This window comes from Metarhizium brunneum, chromosome 1, assembly GCF_013426205.1.
Source record: "Metarhizium brunneum chromosome 1, complete sequence".
NCBI classification, from domain to species: Eukaryota; Fungi; Ascomycota; class Sordariomycetes; order Hypocreales; family Clavicipitaceae; genus Metarhizium; species Metarhizium brunneum.
Genome location: NC_089422.1, coordinates 9,103,037 through 9,119,238, shown reverse-complemented (window position 1 = coordinate 9,119,238; position 16,202 = coordinate 9,103,037). Strand labels below are relative to the sequence as shown.

The 16,202-nt window shown below is 52.0% G+C and overlaps 4 protein-coding genes and 1 non-coding gene across 5 annotated transcripts; 2 read left to right on the top strand and 3 right to left on the bottom strand.

Annotated features, from left to right (window-relative positions):
• Nucleotides 1–146: 146 nt before the first annotated feature.
• slc25a39 (Solute carrier family 25 member 39) lies at nucleotides 147–1,559 on the bottom strand (the record flags this gene model as incomplete). The annotated part of the gene is made up of 2 exons (XM_014685866.1): nucleotides 147–1,300; nucleotides 1,361–1,559. The coding sequence occupies 2 exons, from the start codon at nucleotides 1,557–1,559 to the stop codon at nucleotides 147–149; spliced, it is 1,353 nt and encodes a 450-aa protein (XP_014541352.1).
• Nucleotides 1,560–2,268: 709 nt separating this feature from the next.
• Nucleotides 2,269–3,077, top strand: RLP24 (Ribosome biogenesis protein RLP24; the record flags this gene model as incomplete). Its single annotated transcript, XM_014685867.2, has 4 exons — nucleotides 2,269–2,273; nucleotides 2,339–2,409; nucleotides 2,487–2,508; nucleotides 2,573–3,077. The coding sequence occupies 4 exons, from the start codon at nucleotides 2,269–2,271 to the stop codon at nucleotides 3,075–3,077; spliced, it is 603 nt and encodes a 200-aa protein (XP_014541353.2).
• A 930-nt stretch (nucleotides 3,078–4,007) lies between these two features.
• On the top strand, nucleotides 4,008–5,620 carry fbxo9 (F-box only protein 9; the record flags this gene model as incomplete). The annotated part of the gene is made up of 2 exons (XM_014685868.1): nucleotides 4,008–4,412; nucleotides 4,472–5,620. 2 exons carry the CDS (start codon nucleotides 4,008–4,010, stop codon nucleotides 5,618–5,620), a joined length of 1,554 nt encoding a protein of 517 aa, XP_014541354.1.
• Nucleotides 5,621–6,172: 552 nt separating this feature from the next.
• On the bottom strand, nucleotides 6,173–8,336 carry G6M90_00g028060 (uncharacterized protein; the record flags this gene model as incomplete). The annotated part of the gene is made up of 2 exons (XM_014685869.1): nucleotides 6,173–7,309; nucleotides 7,371–8,336. 2 exons carry the CDS (start codon nucleotides 8,334–8,336, stop codon nucleotides 6,173–6,175), a joined length of 2,103 nt encoding a protein of 700 aa, XP_014541355.1.
• Nucleotides 8,337–11,776: 3,440 nt separating this feature from the next.
• On the bottom strand, nucleotides 11,777–11,848 carry G6M90_tRNA00000021. The gene has a single exon. It is a non-coding gene; the product is annotated as a tRNA-Asp (tRNA).
• Between the last annotated feature and the right edge of the window lie 4,354 nt (nucleotides 11,849–16,202).

The following is a 16,202-nucleotide window of genomic DNA, read 5'->3' as shown; positions in this document are numbered from 1 at the left end:
CTCACGACGGAGATGATCTAAAGAAGCCGTAGAAGAGAGATTGGCCGCAAACCACCCGCTTTTTGCCAGTCAACGCCTACAAAATGCAAATATTTTTGTGTCTCAGAAAATGGCCACCCCTGCCCCGTGTATATGAAATGACCGCCTCAGTTGTCTTCCTCCCGCTCGCCCATGGATCGCTCGTTGACGCCCCGAAATACCCTCTTCCCAACCTCGTAGCTGCTAATCATGATGGCACATGCCGGTGCGACTTTAAGAACGCGGGGGATCCACCCTTTCCATAGTCCCGGAGCGCCTTCTGTCTTGAATATATGCCACAACAGACGCATCATGTTCTTTTCCTCGGCTGCGTGAGCTTTGCCGGCGAGTCCGCTAGGGCCGTCTCTAAAAACTTGAGTTCGTGTCTTTCCGACATCAAACGGTGTTGTTACAATCGAGGCCAAGGTCCCGGACAGAGCCCCAGCTGTGAAAGAGTCAACAAACGTCTCCATGTGATTCTCCTGGCTCTGGGAGCGCCGTCGAGCGCTCTGAAGGGATTCTGCTCGGTTAAATGGTCGCCCCTGACTGTCCTCCCGCATATCTGTCAACCGAGAGCGAATAGTTTCATAACCCCACCAGTAAAGGGCGGAGAAAGGAACATCTCGCCAAAGCGTCAAGGTGAGTCCTCTCCACAAAGACACATAGCCGTGCGTGGCCACCATGTCCCGCACACCCTGGAACGTTTCCACCAAATGATTCGTCGTTGATGTTCCATGGGCAGCTTGCATTCGCGTTCGAAATAGCTCGATGGGCCCAACAGCCGTGGCAGCAAGAATACGGGCTGTTGACCCTGCAACCAGAGGTGCGTTGTCGCTGGAAAGCCGAGAAAGTGGGCTGACTGGATTGTATCGAAGCCAGTCATAGCCGGTAAAGTAAATTATGTTGGCGGGAATGGTCATGAGCAACGTCGGTGACAGCCCCCTCCAAAGCGTCGTGAAGCCTTCGTTACGGGCAATCTTCCGCAGGCCATCAAAGGTGGAGTTATACGTCTTCTTTTGCACCTCGTGAACAGCGCAGTCGGCACCAGAAGCTACTGACGATGCAGCTGGTTCCACAATTCCTTCGCCTCTCGGAACAGCGATGCAAAGCTCTGCAGAATTGCCTTGAAAAAAGACTTCGCGACAGCATGCCGTAACTCCGAGCTCCGCGGTCTGTGCAGGCGTGAGGGTGGTCGTCCGTAGCGCGAGTTTTGAAAAATCGACTGCTGAAGTTGGTGTCCGTTGTGATTGCAGGCGAACTCGAACAACATCTAGTGGGGTAACTGTTTGATAGTTAGCATGCGGGAATCAACAGACTGTGCTGGCGTAACTCTCGGGCTCACCAAGCAGTGACGTGAGTAAGCTCCCGGACATGGCTGAGATCATCTTTTGCGGCGCGGTGATGTCTGGGACAGGACCCAGGCCATCGCCGCCGTTCGATGAGCCTACACCGGAGCCTCGGGTCTGCATGTTCACAGTGTCCGCCTCGAGCAGCCTGTCGTAGTTTTCGCTGGCAGAATTGAAAGTCGTGATTGAAGCCATGGCGGGCTCTCGGGCTATCGCCCGGTAATCTCGGAGAAAATCGAGCGCTGCTGCAAAGGTCACAGGCTCGGCAATTAGAGCAGAGCCAGTTCCTTGCAAACAGCAATAATAAAAAAGATGGCCCTCTCTGTCAGAAGAAGAGTGAAAATATGAAAATGGAGTCAGAAGTTGGGTGAGGGGGAATGGAGATCATAGACGATTGAAGTCAAGTACGTAACAGCCAACAACTCCGAGACGGCTTCCACAGGAGACCAGAACTTGGGGGATTTGCCCCCCGTAGCCGGAGCAAAAAATCGGGTCGAGCTCGTTTGGCTGACGTTCACAGGGCAGTTCATGGCACATGCCGCAGGTTGCCGCTGTGTGACGGCTAGTCATGATTGGCCGGTGTATGAAATCGATGACTCCATGCTCCACAAGGCAACATTGAGGACCTGGACGTATCGATAAGATTATCTCAGCAAAAAATCGGAGGCGGGGCCCTAGATCCTGACTAAGCCAAAAATAAAAAAAGTTATTTGATAACTCGAGTTTGACCGATACGTGCCTCATTGCGATCGTTGTAGCGAGCCTCGGCCATCTCGGGGTAAAGGTCTTCGTCGCAAACAATCCAGCAAGTGTGGTTATCAACTGCAAGGTTGCCAGGCAAAAGAAAGATTGCCAGTGGTCAACTCCAACACACAGGCCTGCATTCTATCGAAAATCCTTCACGATGCGGTAAGGCTCGCTTCTGCTCTCATTGAAGCGCAGATGAATTGGACTCGATTCTAACCCACGCACAGTATTGAGCCTTGTTATTTCTGCGGCAGACCTAGCTATCCCAGCAAGGGGATAACATTTATAAGAAGTGACTGTAAGTTTTGCCTTCCAGCCCTCTTTTGCACGAGGGCAAAATACGCCCGTCTTCGCTAACGCTCGAATCCCCTTTAGCCAAAGCATTTCGCTTCTGCAGGTGAGTACCCTTACCCCAGTGCGCCGAGTCACGGCCTTTTTTTTCCTTTTTAACAAAACCCAAGGTCAAAATGCCACAAAAACTTCAAGATGAAGCGTAACCCCCGCAAGCTCAAGTGGACAAAGGCCTACCGCAAGAACGCCGGCAAGGAAATGGTTGTCGACAGCACCCTCCTCTTCGGCGCCCACCGCAACGAACCCGTCCGCTACAACCGCGACCTCGTCCAGAAGACGTTGGGAGCCATGCAGCGCATCAGCGAGATTCGTGCCCGTCGCGAACGTGTCTTCTACAAGAAGCGCATGGCTGGCAAGCGCGAGCGTGAACTCACCGTCGCCCGAGAGCTGGTCGCCAAGAACGAACACCTGCTGCCCCGGATGCGCGGCAGCGAGAAACGTCGCCTCGAGGAACTGGCTGCCGAGCAGGGTCTCGATGCGGAGGAGTTGGCTGCCGAGCACTTGCAAAGCGCCAAGCACGACAAAAAATTGTTTGGCGGTGAGAAGAAGAGGCTCAGGGTACGGGTTGACGGCGGTATTGAGGGTGACGGGGACAATGAGATGGATATGGATTAAATACTAGGGGGGCAGTGTGACGGTTGGTGAAATTTGCGTTGTCGCTGCTCGGCTCGGCTCAGGTGTGTGGTATTTGGGCATCTGTACAAACCACGGGATCTGGCGTGTTTAGGGCATCTGCCGCACCTCGTTTGACTTGTCGTGGCCTGCCGCGGAGCATACTTTCTACTTGGCGTTTTGGGATCGGTAATCAAAATAGATGTTATCACATTGGTACTCCATACATCCACTTGACTACACGGCACTACGCAAAACCCGCACAGCACCCGAATGCCTTTTTATCAGTGCGCATGCTGTGCCCAAGGTGAAAACTAACAAAGGCATGACGAGGCCATTATAACTACCCAGGTACCTAGGTATTTATCTAACAGAATTGTACAAAAGGGATATTTCGGGCCGATGCCCATGAACCCCAGCCGAGTGTAGTCATCAAATCTCTGAGTGCAAACCCAGTACTAGACCAACAATGCCACATGCATATAAACATTTGTCCTCGTTTCGGGCAACCAAAATGGCCATCCAGGCTCCAACTCATCCGTCTGCCCTGTATTGCTAGCACCGAGTGAGTGTATAGTCGATCGTTGGCAATTCGGCCACCAACCCACTGTGGTAAGCACAAACGCTCACCCAATCAGGAAGCGGCCATGACCGACCGTAGTCATCACGGAGCAGAACTAATACATTGCATCACCGCAACTCAACCTCATCAAAACATCAAATAATCTAGGGACATGAGCCTACATCATGGCCCGCCTCAGAAAAGTACTCTAATACTCCTAGTCCCCAAGACTATTGATCCCTCAGCTCTCCCAATTTTTCTCCTCCGTATCACATTCACACTGCGATAACTCAAGTCTCCCTCACTCGGCCCTACCGGACTTTGGAGCCAAACGTCCAAGTCGACACCTGCCACACCATCTCACAGTCAACATGGAAGAATCAAACGGGCTGGGCCCAGAGCTCGAGTCCTTTAGACAGCAATGGCTGTCCGAAGTGCGCACCAAGAAGGGCGAGCAAAGCACTCAACCCCAACTACGCAACTCTGTCCCATCAGCCTCAACTGCTCCCCCTCCTCCAAGGAAGTCCATGGCGCGCCGGCCCTCGCCTGCAAAGAGTAGAAAGGCACCTCCGGCAGCTGAAGAGGAAGACGAGTACCTCCATGGCCGATCCTTCGACGACAGCCCTGAACCCTCGGGCAACACCATTGATGGGTCGGTCCGTATGCCGCCTGAGAGGGAGCTCGTTTCGGCGCTGGATCACTACGAGGAGGCCATGGAGAAGGAAGCCCTAGGCAACATGGGCGATAGTCTGAAACTATACCGGAAAGCTTACAGAGTAAGTCCAAGGAAGAGAAAATTATTTCGCATCACAGTACATGGCTCTGACGAATATAGATGGACCACGGCGTGCATCGCCGCTACCGCGAGAAGCACTTCCCACAGCATAAACAACCTCAAACCGCACCCACAGCGTCATCAACTCAAATCACATCAACAGACGCCACGCCCGCAGGAGGCGACGCACCCGTCTTGCTCCCCATCAAAGACCTCATCGCCAGCTTTGCCGGCCTCCAAATCGAAACAGCGCCCCCCGAAACAGACGGCACACCACCCGCGCCGTGCCCGCTCTCCTGCCTCCCCAGCGAGCTCCTCGTCCACATCATGCAGGACGTGGCGGCCCTCGACGTAGGCGACTTTGCGCGCCTCTCGCTCGTCTGCAAACCCCTCGCGTACCTGGCCGCCACTGAGGAGCGCACATGGCGCCACGTCTGCCTCGGCGCGCGGTTCGGCTTCGCAGCGATGCACCGCCGCTGGAGCAAGACAGTGGAATGGGAAGCCCTCGACGAGGACGACGGGCCCGCCGGCACGACGACCGAGGACGCAGCCGCCACGGCGTCCCTCGTGCCCGTCCCCTACGCCTCCTGGAGGGCCATGTTCCGCGGGCGGCCCCGGATCCGCTTCAACGGGTGCTACATCAGCACCGTCAACTACGTGCGCTCGGGGCAGGCGTCCACCAACCAGGCCACCTGGGGCGGCGCGCCGATTCACATCGTCACGTACTACCGGTACCTGCGCTTCTTCCGCGACGGCACCGCCATCAGCCTGCTGACGACGCTGGAGCCCACCCACGTCGTGCACCACCTGACCGGGGACCTGCTGCGCCTGCACCGGGACAGCGACAACGCCCACGCGCACCTGCCGTCGGCGGCCATGCAGCGCGCCTACAAGGGCCGGTGGCGGCTGTCCCTCGGCCCGGGGGGCGACACGGACGCCGAGCAGGCCGGTCCCCCCCGCGGCGAGGAGGGCGACGAGCAGCTGCGCGAGGGCGACGTGACGGTCGAGACCGAGGGCGTCGACCCCAAGTACATGTTCAGGATGGACCTGTCGCTTCGCACGGCCGGCAAGGCCGCGCGGAATAATAAGCTCGTGTGGAGGAGCTTCTTTAGCTACAATAGGCTGACGGACGACTGGGCCGAGTTTACGCTCAAGCACGATAAAGCATTCTTCTTTAGCCGCGTGCGCAGTTACGGCGTGGGCGAGTGACGTGCCACCGGCCGGGGGGGGCGGACGGATCAAGGGACATGGACGAGCCAAGATGTGAGTACAGTTGAGCCATGTTATATTTAGTTGCCATTTAGTGATGAAATATTATATGCCGGACTGTAAGAAATTTTAAATAAAAAGGAGAGGCAAGGCCTGGTATTGTCTTGGCATAATTTTATACACTGAATTGAAATTCCCAATTATATATTCCAAACCGCAGGAAGCAAGCGCATTTTTACCGCCCAATCCCACCTGTCGTAGATATATGTAAATGATATTCAAAAAATACCCTCTTGTTGGGAAACCAAGCCAAGAAGAAAAAACTGCCAATGAGAGACATGGCCAGCCAATAGCTCCATTTCGAAGCTTATCAACATCATGTCCGTAGTATGAGCTGCTAGATGGTATCGTCAGGTCGCTTTCTGCGAGTTCGCTAAATGTATCCAATAAATGTGTCGTGATTTGCGGGTAAAAAAAATAATGAATGGAAAGCAGTCGAGACCTCGCCCGTGAGGTAGATTTGTGCAGGCATATCTAGACAAGACAGTCGAGCTACCTTATCCTTCGCCCATCAATAAATTTGGGACTGTTGGGATCATAATAGCGATCCCGATATTCCGTTGCCTTGCGTGCTTCATATGCCGCCCTCTCCTCTTCATCCAAGCTGAACGCCTTCTTAAACCAGCCAAAAGCACTCTTCTTCTTCCGGAGCGTTGGTCCTGTCGTGTTTGAGCCCGAGGACTGGGTTCTGTCATCATCATCATATACTGCATTTGTTACGTTGCTCAGAGTGCTCATGCCACCGATAGCGGATGGCTGACTGCGCAGATGCATGTAAGACCCACGAGACCCGACAGAAGTGTGAGGCCGCTGCTGCAGTGCTGAATGTGGTGATGCACGCACGGGACGATAGTACTGCTGGTGGTCTGATCGAGGCGAGTGCGTAATGTGTGGCCGAGCAGGAGATCTTCCAACGTCTGAGCCAGCCCGCGATGCCGCCCGTTGGGTGATGGACTCTGAGTCCGAGCCGTACGCTGAATCCAAGGGGTTCGAATGGGTAGTTCGAGGTGTTCCAAGGCCAGGCGATGGCGGCCGGACAGGCCTCGGCGGAATCTGCATCGTGTCTGGGGAGTTGGTCTTTTGGGATACTTGGGGAACAATGGAGGACCTGGCCTGTGGAGCCCCCTGGCCATCGATACCAAGCGCATTGTCTTGGGATTGTGTTGGGTCTTGAGGTTTCGGTGAAGAGGTCCCGGCTGACTTTAACGCAGGGGATGGTGAAGGTTCCTGGGGTTGGGGGGTATATGTGCGAGGCTGGAGTACATACAGTGGTTCCTCGCTCGCGGATGGGCTTGGGCTGGGTGCATCCGCTCGTTTGCTCGCAGCCTTTGACTGAGGAGCAGATTGTGTAGGTGTCTGCGTACGAGAATGATTGCCAGGAGTGCGGCGGAGAGGGGAGCGATGAGGAGGAAGTAGGGGGAGTCCACCGGGAAGAGGGAATTCTTCCCCCAGGTCAAGGCCAATGGTGCTCGCGCTTCTCGTCGAGGTCGCAACACTCTGAACACTGGACTGATGCTGGTGTTGCCGCAGTGGTAGGTTGCGGGACTGCCTCGATGAAGATACAGACTTGGTTGTGTCGTTTGGTGCTTGAGAACTGGAAGTGGGAGCGGAAAAGGGCTGGATATTTGCCTAAAGACCACCGTTAGCAGTAGCGCCTCGTTTCTGCGAGTTCTTTTTGCGGCAAACTTACCCAAGTCCTACGACTGACTTCTCCGGCCTTCTTCTCCATCTCGCTGATGATGGTTGAGAGTCGCACAATGACATTACTAGCTTCTTGTACACGATCACTCATATCGTCAAAGGCACTTAACCAACCCTCCGTATTGCCCTTCATGGCGTCGAATATATCGGCCACGTCAGGACGCTCCATTCTCCAGGTTGCATCTTCTTCGTCGTGGAGCCAGCTAGTAAATGCGGCGGTTGATTGCAATCCAGCCTCGATATCCTCATCCCACTGCTTCAGGGCCGCATTCGTTCTGGAAAGTACGTGGTCAATTTTTTCATTGCCGTCGATAATCTCAAGACGGAAGTTTCGATCTTCGAGGAGCTCTTCAAACACCTGAACATTGGCCAGTGGGAGTTTCAAGTGTTCTATGCGCTCATTCAAATCATCGATTGCCTGCGCGAGGTCCTCAAGTGCAACTTCTAAAAACTCATCGACTTCGTCAATATGACCTTGTAGAATATTGACGACTTGAGCATTGCTGTTGGCCATGCCATTGAGCAGGAGATACACGCCAAAGGATATTTGCCCAATCAGCTTGACGAGTTCGTGTTGATTTTGGCCGGGTCGAAGGCGCCATTTCGCGTCGAATGGATCGTCGCCTCGATCCTGGGTGATTAGGGCCTCTCGACGTCCTCGGGCATCCAACTCTCTGAGCTTTGGCTTGTCTCCCGGGACCCCGTTTGTTGCTTCATCCAGCGACTCGGAGAATGCCTCTTGGAGAGCTGGGATCGGATGAATAGGTATATTATGAGGAGTCAGGGGTGGTTGTGTCAATTCGGTTTGTTCTAGTTCGTCTCCTTTTTCCGACTTGTCCTGGTCCGGATGAGGCGCTTCGGTTTCGACAAAAGGCTCGGGAAGTGTAGGTGAGAATAGGGAAATGCGAAGACCACCTGCTCCGAAATTGAGCGGCGGTAGCTGCGTACTCGTCATGGTAATACTAGATAAGGAGCTCATCAAGAAAATATCGGACGGGACCAGCCGTTTTCCTCGGGGGTATGTAGAGGGCGGTCTGTTCTATCCGGGCCCAGGATTGAATTCGCAAGCTACACTCGCGCAGCCGTGGGTGACGCAACAGCTACATGTAGAGGACCAGTCTCAAAGGACAGGGGGGCGAAATGCCATCCTCCTTTGTCGAGCCACTTCGGCAGACGCGTCGTTATCCGTCGACAGCGAAAAGGCGCTCGAGCTTCGAATGTAGGAGAGAGCTACGGCAATATGCCACTCTTGCGATTGAAAGATTGTGAAAGGAGTGAGACAACAGCGGGTGGGATAAGCGGCAGGGCCCAAGAAAGCGGTGCTGATTCAGCCTCCACCCCCATGCGATGTTGATGAGAGAAACTACCAGGGTGACTGGGGCGACACTGTACGAGAGAAGGACGAGAACCTTCTTAGCCTGTGGAGGTTCTAAACTATTAGTAGCAGAACAATGACGGAAGGCAAACGCCGACAAAGAACGGGATACCTGGTCGAAGCACGGGGCGAGGTGGGCGACGATGGGCGCATGGGCGAGGGAGACATATCAACAGGGGACCTGTCGACGTACTCGCTCGGCCTGGGCACTTGTCCACGAGCATGGAGTGGGTGTCCTCCGTACTCGATCCAACATATGAGCATTCCCGCCGTGTGGCATCGATTTCTGTCGAGGCTTTCCGGCCCCCCACCGCTCGACGCTCCAGGGCCATCAAGCCACCAACCGGGAAGAAGGGCAGTGAGAGCACGGCTGGCGAGACCCCTGGCGCTAGGTGGAAGCGCCGTTGCTACTAGTCCGGTAGTATTGCAACATTGAAGCCAATATAAATTGCTAAATTAGGCCCTCTTGTGGAGTGCAGAATTGGCGCAGCTTCTAAACCTTGCGGAGGACAAGGGGCGGCTCCTGGCTTCCAGACCTCGATCGAGTAGTGGCACTGGCTTCACGCAATAAAGATGGTGGGCAGCGGCGCAGGAGAGGCAGGAGAGGCAGGAGAGGACTCTGCGAGAAGGCCAAACACGGACAGGACTGACGGGGGTAGCGGGAGGTTCTCATGGTCAAGGGCTGCGGCCAGGAACACCAGACAGGAACACCAGACAGGATCTGGGCGAGGGACGGTTCGTCGGAAGCAGAGGCGACATGGAGCTCAGGAATGTGGTGCCATGTCTTGGTGAGCGATGCGGAGATTCGGATGGGAAGTTCCTCGGTCGCTCTTTCCGTCTTCCACAGCCCACATGCACACCAACTCCAGATATCACGGCTCGCGAGAGCAATCATGCTCCAGCCATCAAAAATGCATCTCCAATCCCCGGCTCTTTTGTGCCATTTCTGGCGCGACAGGCGAAGGCAATTGTACTATGTATGTATGTACGTATGTATGTACATGTTACGACTGTCACCTGCCGAGAACCAACCCCTGCTGGCACGTCCACCATGATTAGCTCTGACCACCCAGCGGGCCTCACGGGAAATACTTGGCCAAGGACGTACGGAGTAGTATTTGTTGGATCTGTCAGTTGATGAGCATCCAACGGATTCCATTGTTTCATCGTTTCCGTCAATCAAACGCCCATGAACCCGGCCTCCGCCTTTTGCCATGATCAAGAGCACACGACCAACCGCACTTTTTGGCCTTCAAGAGCAAAGCGCGACGTTGAATGCGCAGCCTTTCGTTGATGACGGACGGTGACGCGTAATTGACACCGCCATAGCTGCAGGTACGCCGTGGGACGGAACAAGCTATTGGTGGAGGGCGTACTAATGCTAATTCTTGTCCCATGCCCTTACAGTCCAATCGTCGGCCATACTTCGTGTGTGCGGAGTACAGTTGTCGTATTGCGATAAGGGCCATCGCTTGGCGGCAGCCACCTCACCTACTTGGCACAAACACCGCACAACATGCCGTGAAGCCATATTCATTGTCGCCTTGCAGGGCGAAACGGAGTCCGATGTGGTGTGATGCTGCGGCTTGTTTTTTATTACTAGTACTGCCACTATTATTATGATTCCGCTGGAACAGGTGGCTCTCGGCTTGACCCTTTCTGCCCAGCGCCCTTTTTGGGCTCTCGAGGCCGTCATTCGCCTTGATTTGACCACATCCATCGGAACGACCCTTTGCGAGCGGGCCAGGCCGACCGCATCCAACACGGGGAGTGAGAAAAGGTCGATATTTTCACCATGGCCAGTTTCAAATACCAGTAATTCTGAAATGCAAATTTTTTTTGTTTCAGAAAAAGTCTAACAGAGAGACTTGCGCTATGAGCTACCCATCGCGCACGGATAACCGGTTTTGCTTTCACGGGCTGGTCAAAACCTAATCTGGCCATCTGGCCTCGAGAGATTGTAGCCATCAATCCCTGTGCTGTCGGTCTTACAAAACACACCTCTTCTCATACCTCAGATTGGATAGCTCGACACAAGAAGAACGCCCTCAAAACGCCGGCTATCCCTTGCCGACGGACGTATACTCATTTCCTAATTATCGTGATAATTTCTGGACCAACTTCTTCAGCAGCTCAGGATGACGGCATTTTACACCACAAGGTACTCTTCCGGCTTATGATGACCTGGTCAATCGGTCGATTCAAATATTCATGTAGGACTTCAAATGGGGGAGAGACTCAAGGGTCTCTTCACCTATCCGTAACAGCGTCTGCCGCTTCATTCACTGCTTCCCCTAAGCCCAACCGCCATTATCGTGTGGCATGATTGGCGCCGCCGACTGTTGATGTTAATTGGTACGGAGGTTTCTTCTACGCTAAAACAGTTTCTTAAGCTGTGTGTGTCTCGGTGTAGTTTGATCGTGAGGCGTCGATCCACGGGTTGATTTCAAACCATGTCTGGACGGTGTTCAATGTCTCGAATCTCAAACGAATCCATCGGGTTGCTCCCGATACCAACCTCCCAAGATAGGATAAGAGTGGCCCCCATCTCTGCCAGGACAAGGCGAGCTGTCGCTGAACGGAAAAGCTTCTAAATGTTATTTTATATCAATTGCCTCGCACACAGTGAATTCACGTTGGTCCCTAGGGTAAGCGAACACCAGCATCTGTGGCTGACTGCCAGGGAAGCGTAGGGACAGACAGGCCGCGGGAAAACGAATAACCAATGGTAGTACAGCCGTTACAATCCTAATGCGGTGGAGCCAACTCGCGATTCAAACCTAGGAGCTACATGAAGCGTACGGAGTAGAGTGATGTCGTCAAGCTTGCATGCTGACAACGACCTTCGCGGCCACCGCCCCCTCAAGTGCCTGATTTAATGCTCGCCATGACTACCAGCCGCACTCCTTGAGGTACACAAAAAAAAAACGGTTCCTTCAAGAATATATATATACATAGAGAGAGCTCTTTAAAGGATGTGCAATTTTACAAACTGCAAAAAAAGAACAGCTTGAAGAGGTCTCTCCCGCCGGGAATTGAACCCGGGTCTCAAGCGTGACAAGCTTGCATACTGACCACTATACTACGGAAGATGAAATGGCTTTTAACCATCGTAGCTTGTGTTGCTGTGATCACATGACGACTTTAATTGATTTATAAATGTCTGGTATCCCGTCTTGCAGATATGCCATGGCAGTACCCTAGACTGACCACATACACACACGATACATGCATTACAACACACCCAAAAGCTAAAAATATATTACGCGATCCAATAGTGTAGTGTGTACACTCTCATGAAAATGAATATGAATGGCATTGGCGGGCTTCAACGATGGCTTGGATAAGCAGACAGTCTGGCGGAAGTGGTTAACAACAAATAAGACAAAGCTGCACTTGGAACCAAAAAAGTACCGTCGCAGCACTTTACAACCCGGCCTGATGCGGTGCTACGTGGCTGAATAATATGTATCCGACCAAATCGACAGCCTCATCAGGCTTTGACACACCATCCAAATACCCAAAGATCGTGGGGTTGAAGCTCTTTACTCTGCGTACTGTCAATATCACATTTTATGAACAATGGAAGGTCTCTCGGGGGCTTCGAGTGTCATCGCCATCGTTGATTTGTCCACACAAGGTTGCCTTGCTGTGCTTCCAGTATTTCAATGACGTCAAAAAGGCGAGGGATGACATTTCCAGACTACGCAGAGACGTTGCGAACCTCGAGCATGCCTCGAAGAGCATTCAACAACCCATCAATGGGCCACATCGTGCAAAGCTCGAGGCTTCTCAACAGCTATCCATTGCCATCCAGGACTGCCAATTGAGACTGCACCAGTTGCATGACAAACTTCGGCCAAAGACAGCCCGTCAGGCAATCACATGGCTTGGATCTTAAACCTTGAAATGGCCCTTCCAAAGCAAAGACGTCGAGCATATCGTCCAAGATCTTGAAAGATGTACGCGAACCATGCATTTGGCTTTGCAAGTTGACCAGACGTACTACGAAACATCTACGTAGTAATACTGCCAGGGAAAAGCACCAATTGACTGGTAACAGCAATCATCTTGTCGAAATTGATCGAAAGACTGTTCTCGACCGCCTCCCAATTGCCAAAGGAGCCTCTTTTGACTCCCACAAGGAAGAAAAATGGCCGGATTTACCTGTAAAATACCCGAGTAGATCTCCTCCAACAAGTTTCAGCATGGGCTGCGGACCCCAATAATCTTCTGGCTGAACTGCATGGCAGGGACTGGGAAGTCAACCATAGCCCGCACGGTTGCTCAAAACTTCACTAAAGGGCATCGCATTAGAGCCAGCTTCTTCTTAAAGAGGGGGGAAGCTGATAGACGGGACCTGAACGAGTTCTTCTCAATAATTGCGGCGGATCTCATTGCGAGAAAGCCAGCCATCTCTCTCCACATGAAGAATGCTATTGATGCCGATCCAGCTATCCTAAGAAAGGCAATGCGAGAACAATTCGATAGGCTTATCTTGAAACCTTTATCCATGATTGCGCCAGAGATCAGGAACGATCCCACCGTTGTTGTTGTCGACGCACTAGATGAATGCGAACGACAGGATGATATTACGCTTTTGATTCATCTTTTCTCTCGTACTAATATGTTGGAGGCCGCGGGACTACGAATTTTCTTAACCAGCCGGCTAGAACTGCTAATAAGACTTGAGTTTAGTAGGATTGAGGGAACATATCAGGACCTAGTACTCCATTACATACCTGAAACCATGGTTGAGCACTATACATCGGCATTTTTAGAGCACGAGCTTGCAAATATCCGAGACGAAGACAATGCTTCGGTTCGGGAAGATAGAAAGTTACGACAATCCTGGCCTGGTCAATCGACTATTAAGTTACTGGTTCGGATGGCGAGCCCGCTGTTTATTTTCGCAGCTACCGTATGCCGCTTTATCGCTGATCGCAACGACGCCAACCCCGACCGCCAGCTGCAGGAGGTTCTACACCTAGGTAGTGACATCAATTGATATCACAACTACATGTGGCGTATCTACCTGTCCTGAACAAACTCATCATGGGACTGTCCAACATGCGTCGGGACAAGGTTCTTCAGGAATTTGACGCATCGTCGGCGCCATCATCGTACTTGCAGATCCATTATGGACATCTGCATTGGCACACATTCGTGACATTCCACGCGAAACATTAATGACAGATTAGATATGCTGCACTCAGTGTTAAGCATTCCGCCATCAGCACAGTCAGCAGTAGGCTGCTTCATCTATCCTTTCGCGATATCTTATTAGACCCTGATAAGCGCGGAAAGAACCTCTTCTGGATTGATAAAAGAAAAGCTCACAAAGAGATGACTATTTATTGGCTATCTGCGTGTGATGTGCCATATCCGACAAGATATCTGTGGCGTTTAAGCTGCCAGCACACCCCAATCTACGATCAGTGCTCAGAAGGTAAACGCCTGCCTTTCGCCAGAGGTACAATATGCCTTTCTATACTTGGTATATCATCTCCAAGAGGCTGGAAACTACTGTCTATATAGCGAACAAGTCTATGACTTTCTTACCCACCATTTTCTCCATTGGATTGAAGCATTAAGTATCCTAGGGAGAGCTTCGGAGAGCGTTTGACTAATCACGGCGTTGCAAGCATTTGCTAAGGTAGGTTGATAAGGTATACGCTTAGTAATACATAATTTAGTTAACTTTGAAGTAGCTTCAAGAACATACCGAGTTGCTAGACTTGGTTGATGACGCTTTTCGATTTATTCTTGCGGGCATCTGACTTACTGACGCGGCTCCTCTTCAAATTTATCCCTCGCTACTCGCATCCGCGCCAAACAAGAGTACGGTGCGGTTGACATTTGAAAACCAAATTCCAAGCTGGATACTGCTTGGGCCTAAAACAGAGAGTGTTTGGGCCCAATACCTGCAGACTCTGGAAGATCATGGTGCCGCGGTGAATTCTGTGGCTTTCGCCCACGACTCAAAGCTCATTGCCTCGGCGTTCAGTGACGAGACCGGTACGAATCTGGCGCGCGGACATGAGCCAATGTGTACAGACTCTCAAGTGCCATGATAACTGGGTGAACTCGGTCGCCTTCTCACATGATTCAACACTTGTAGCTTCTGACTCCAACGACAAGATGATACGAATCTGGAGTATAAGTACGGACGACTGTATACAGACTCTAAAAGATCATGGTGGCTGGGTGAGCTCGATAGCCTTCTCGCATGACTCCGCACTCATAGCCTCAGCCTCTGATGATAAGATTATTCGAATTTGGTGTACGGCTACGGGCGAGTGTATACAGGCTCTAAAAGGCCATAGAAGTTAGGTTAACTCGGTGGCCTTCTCACACGATTCAAAGCTTGTGGCCTCAGCTTCCAACGACACGATGATACGAATCTGGTGTGTAAATACAGACACGCATATACGGACCCTTGAGGGCCCCAACGACCATAGCGGCGCAGCATGCTTCATAGCTTTCTCGCAAGATTCGACTCTCGTGGGCGCTGCTTCGAGCGACAAGATGTTAATCTGGCGTGTGAATGCGGGCGAGTGCACACAACCCCTAAAATACCCTAGAGGCAACAGCGGTGCGGTGAAGATAATCGCCTTTTCACAAGATTCAGCGCTCGTGGCTGCCTCTATAGATGACATAATAGTCATCTGGCATGTGAATACGGGCGAGTACACGCAGATCCTCAAAAGCCCCGAACGCCCGAGCGGTGCAGTGAGCACAATAGCCTTCTCACACGACTCAACTCTCGTGGCCTCGGGCTCTACTAACGGGATAGTACAGATTTGGTGGGTGGATGTGGGAAAGTGTAAGCAATCTGTCACGGGCCATAGTAGCTGGATAACCTTGGCTGCCTCCTCATGCGATTCAATACTAATGGCCTCAGTAACGGTAAGATGCTGCGGATATGGAGCGTGGAGACCGGCGAATGCAAGGAGGAAATCAGAGTTGGCATTACAACAGATGTTTTATCATTTGCAGCAGACATTACGCGTTTACTGACTACTCACGGCATTTTTACTATACGTGATACGTCTTCTGTGTCATGTTGTATAGATGCTCGAAATATTTCTCCACCTGAACTTACGCCACCTATAGCATTAGTCAGGATGGATCATGGATCACGTTCAATGGAGAAAATACACTCTGGATACCAGTGGAATTTCGTCCTTGCTGCTGGGCGGTGTCAGGATCTACCATTGTGATCGGATGCGAGTCAGGGAAGACTTTAACTATTAGGCTTTCATGCGGCATGAATCCGGATAGTAAGGAATGATGGCTTAGGTATCTACTTAATTCATGGAATTTACTGAGCACGTTGATTAAAGTATATTTATGATGAGATCAAGGGCGACTTATATCCAGCAGCTAGTTATAGTAAAATCGTAGCTACGAATGAAAGAGATTATTTGATCTCGAAGATGAGTG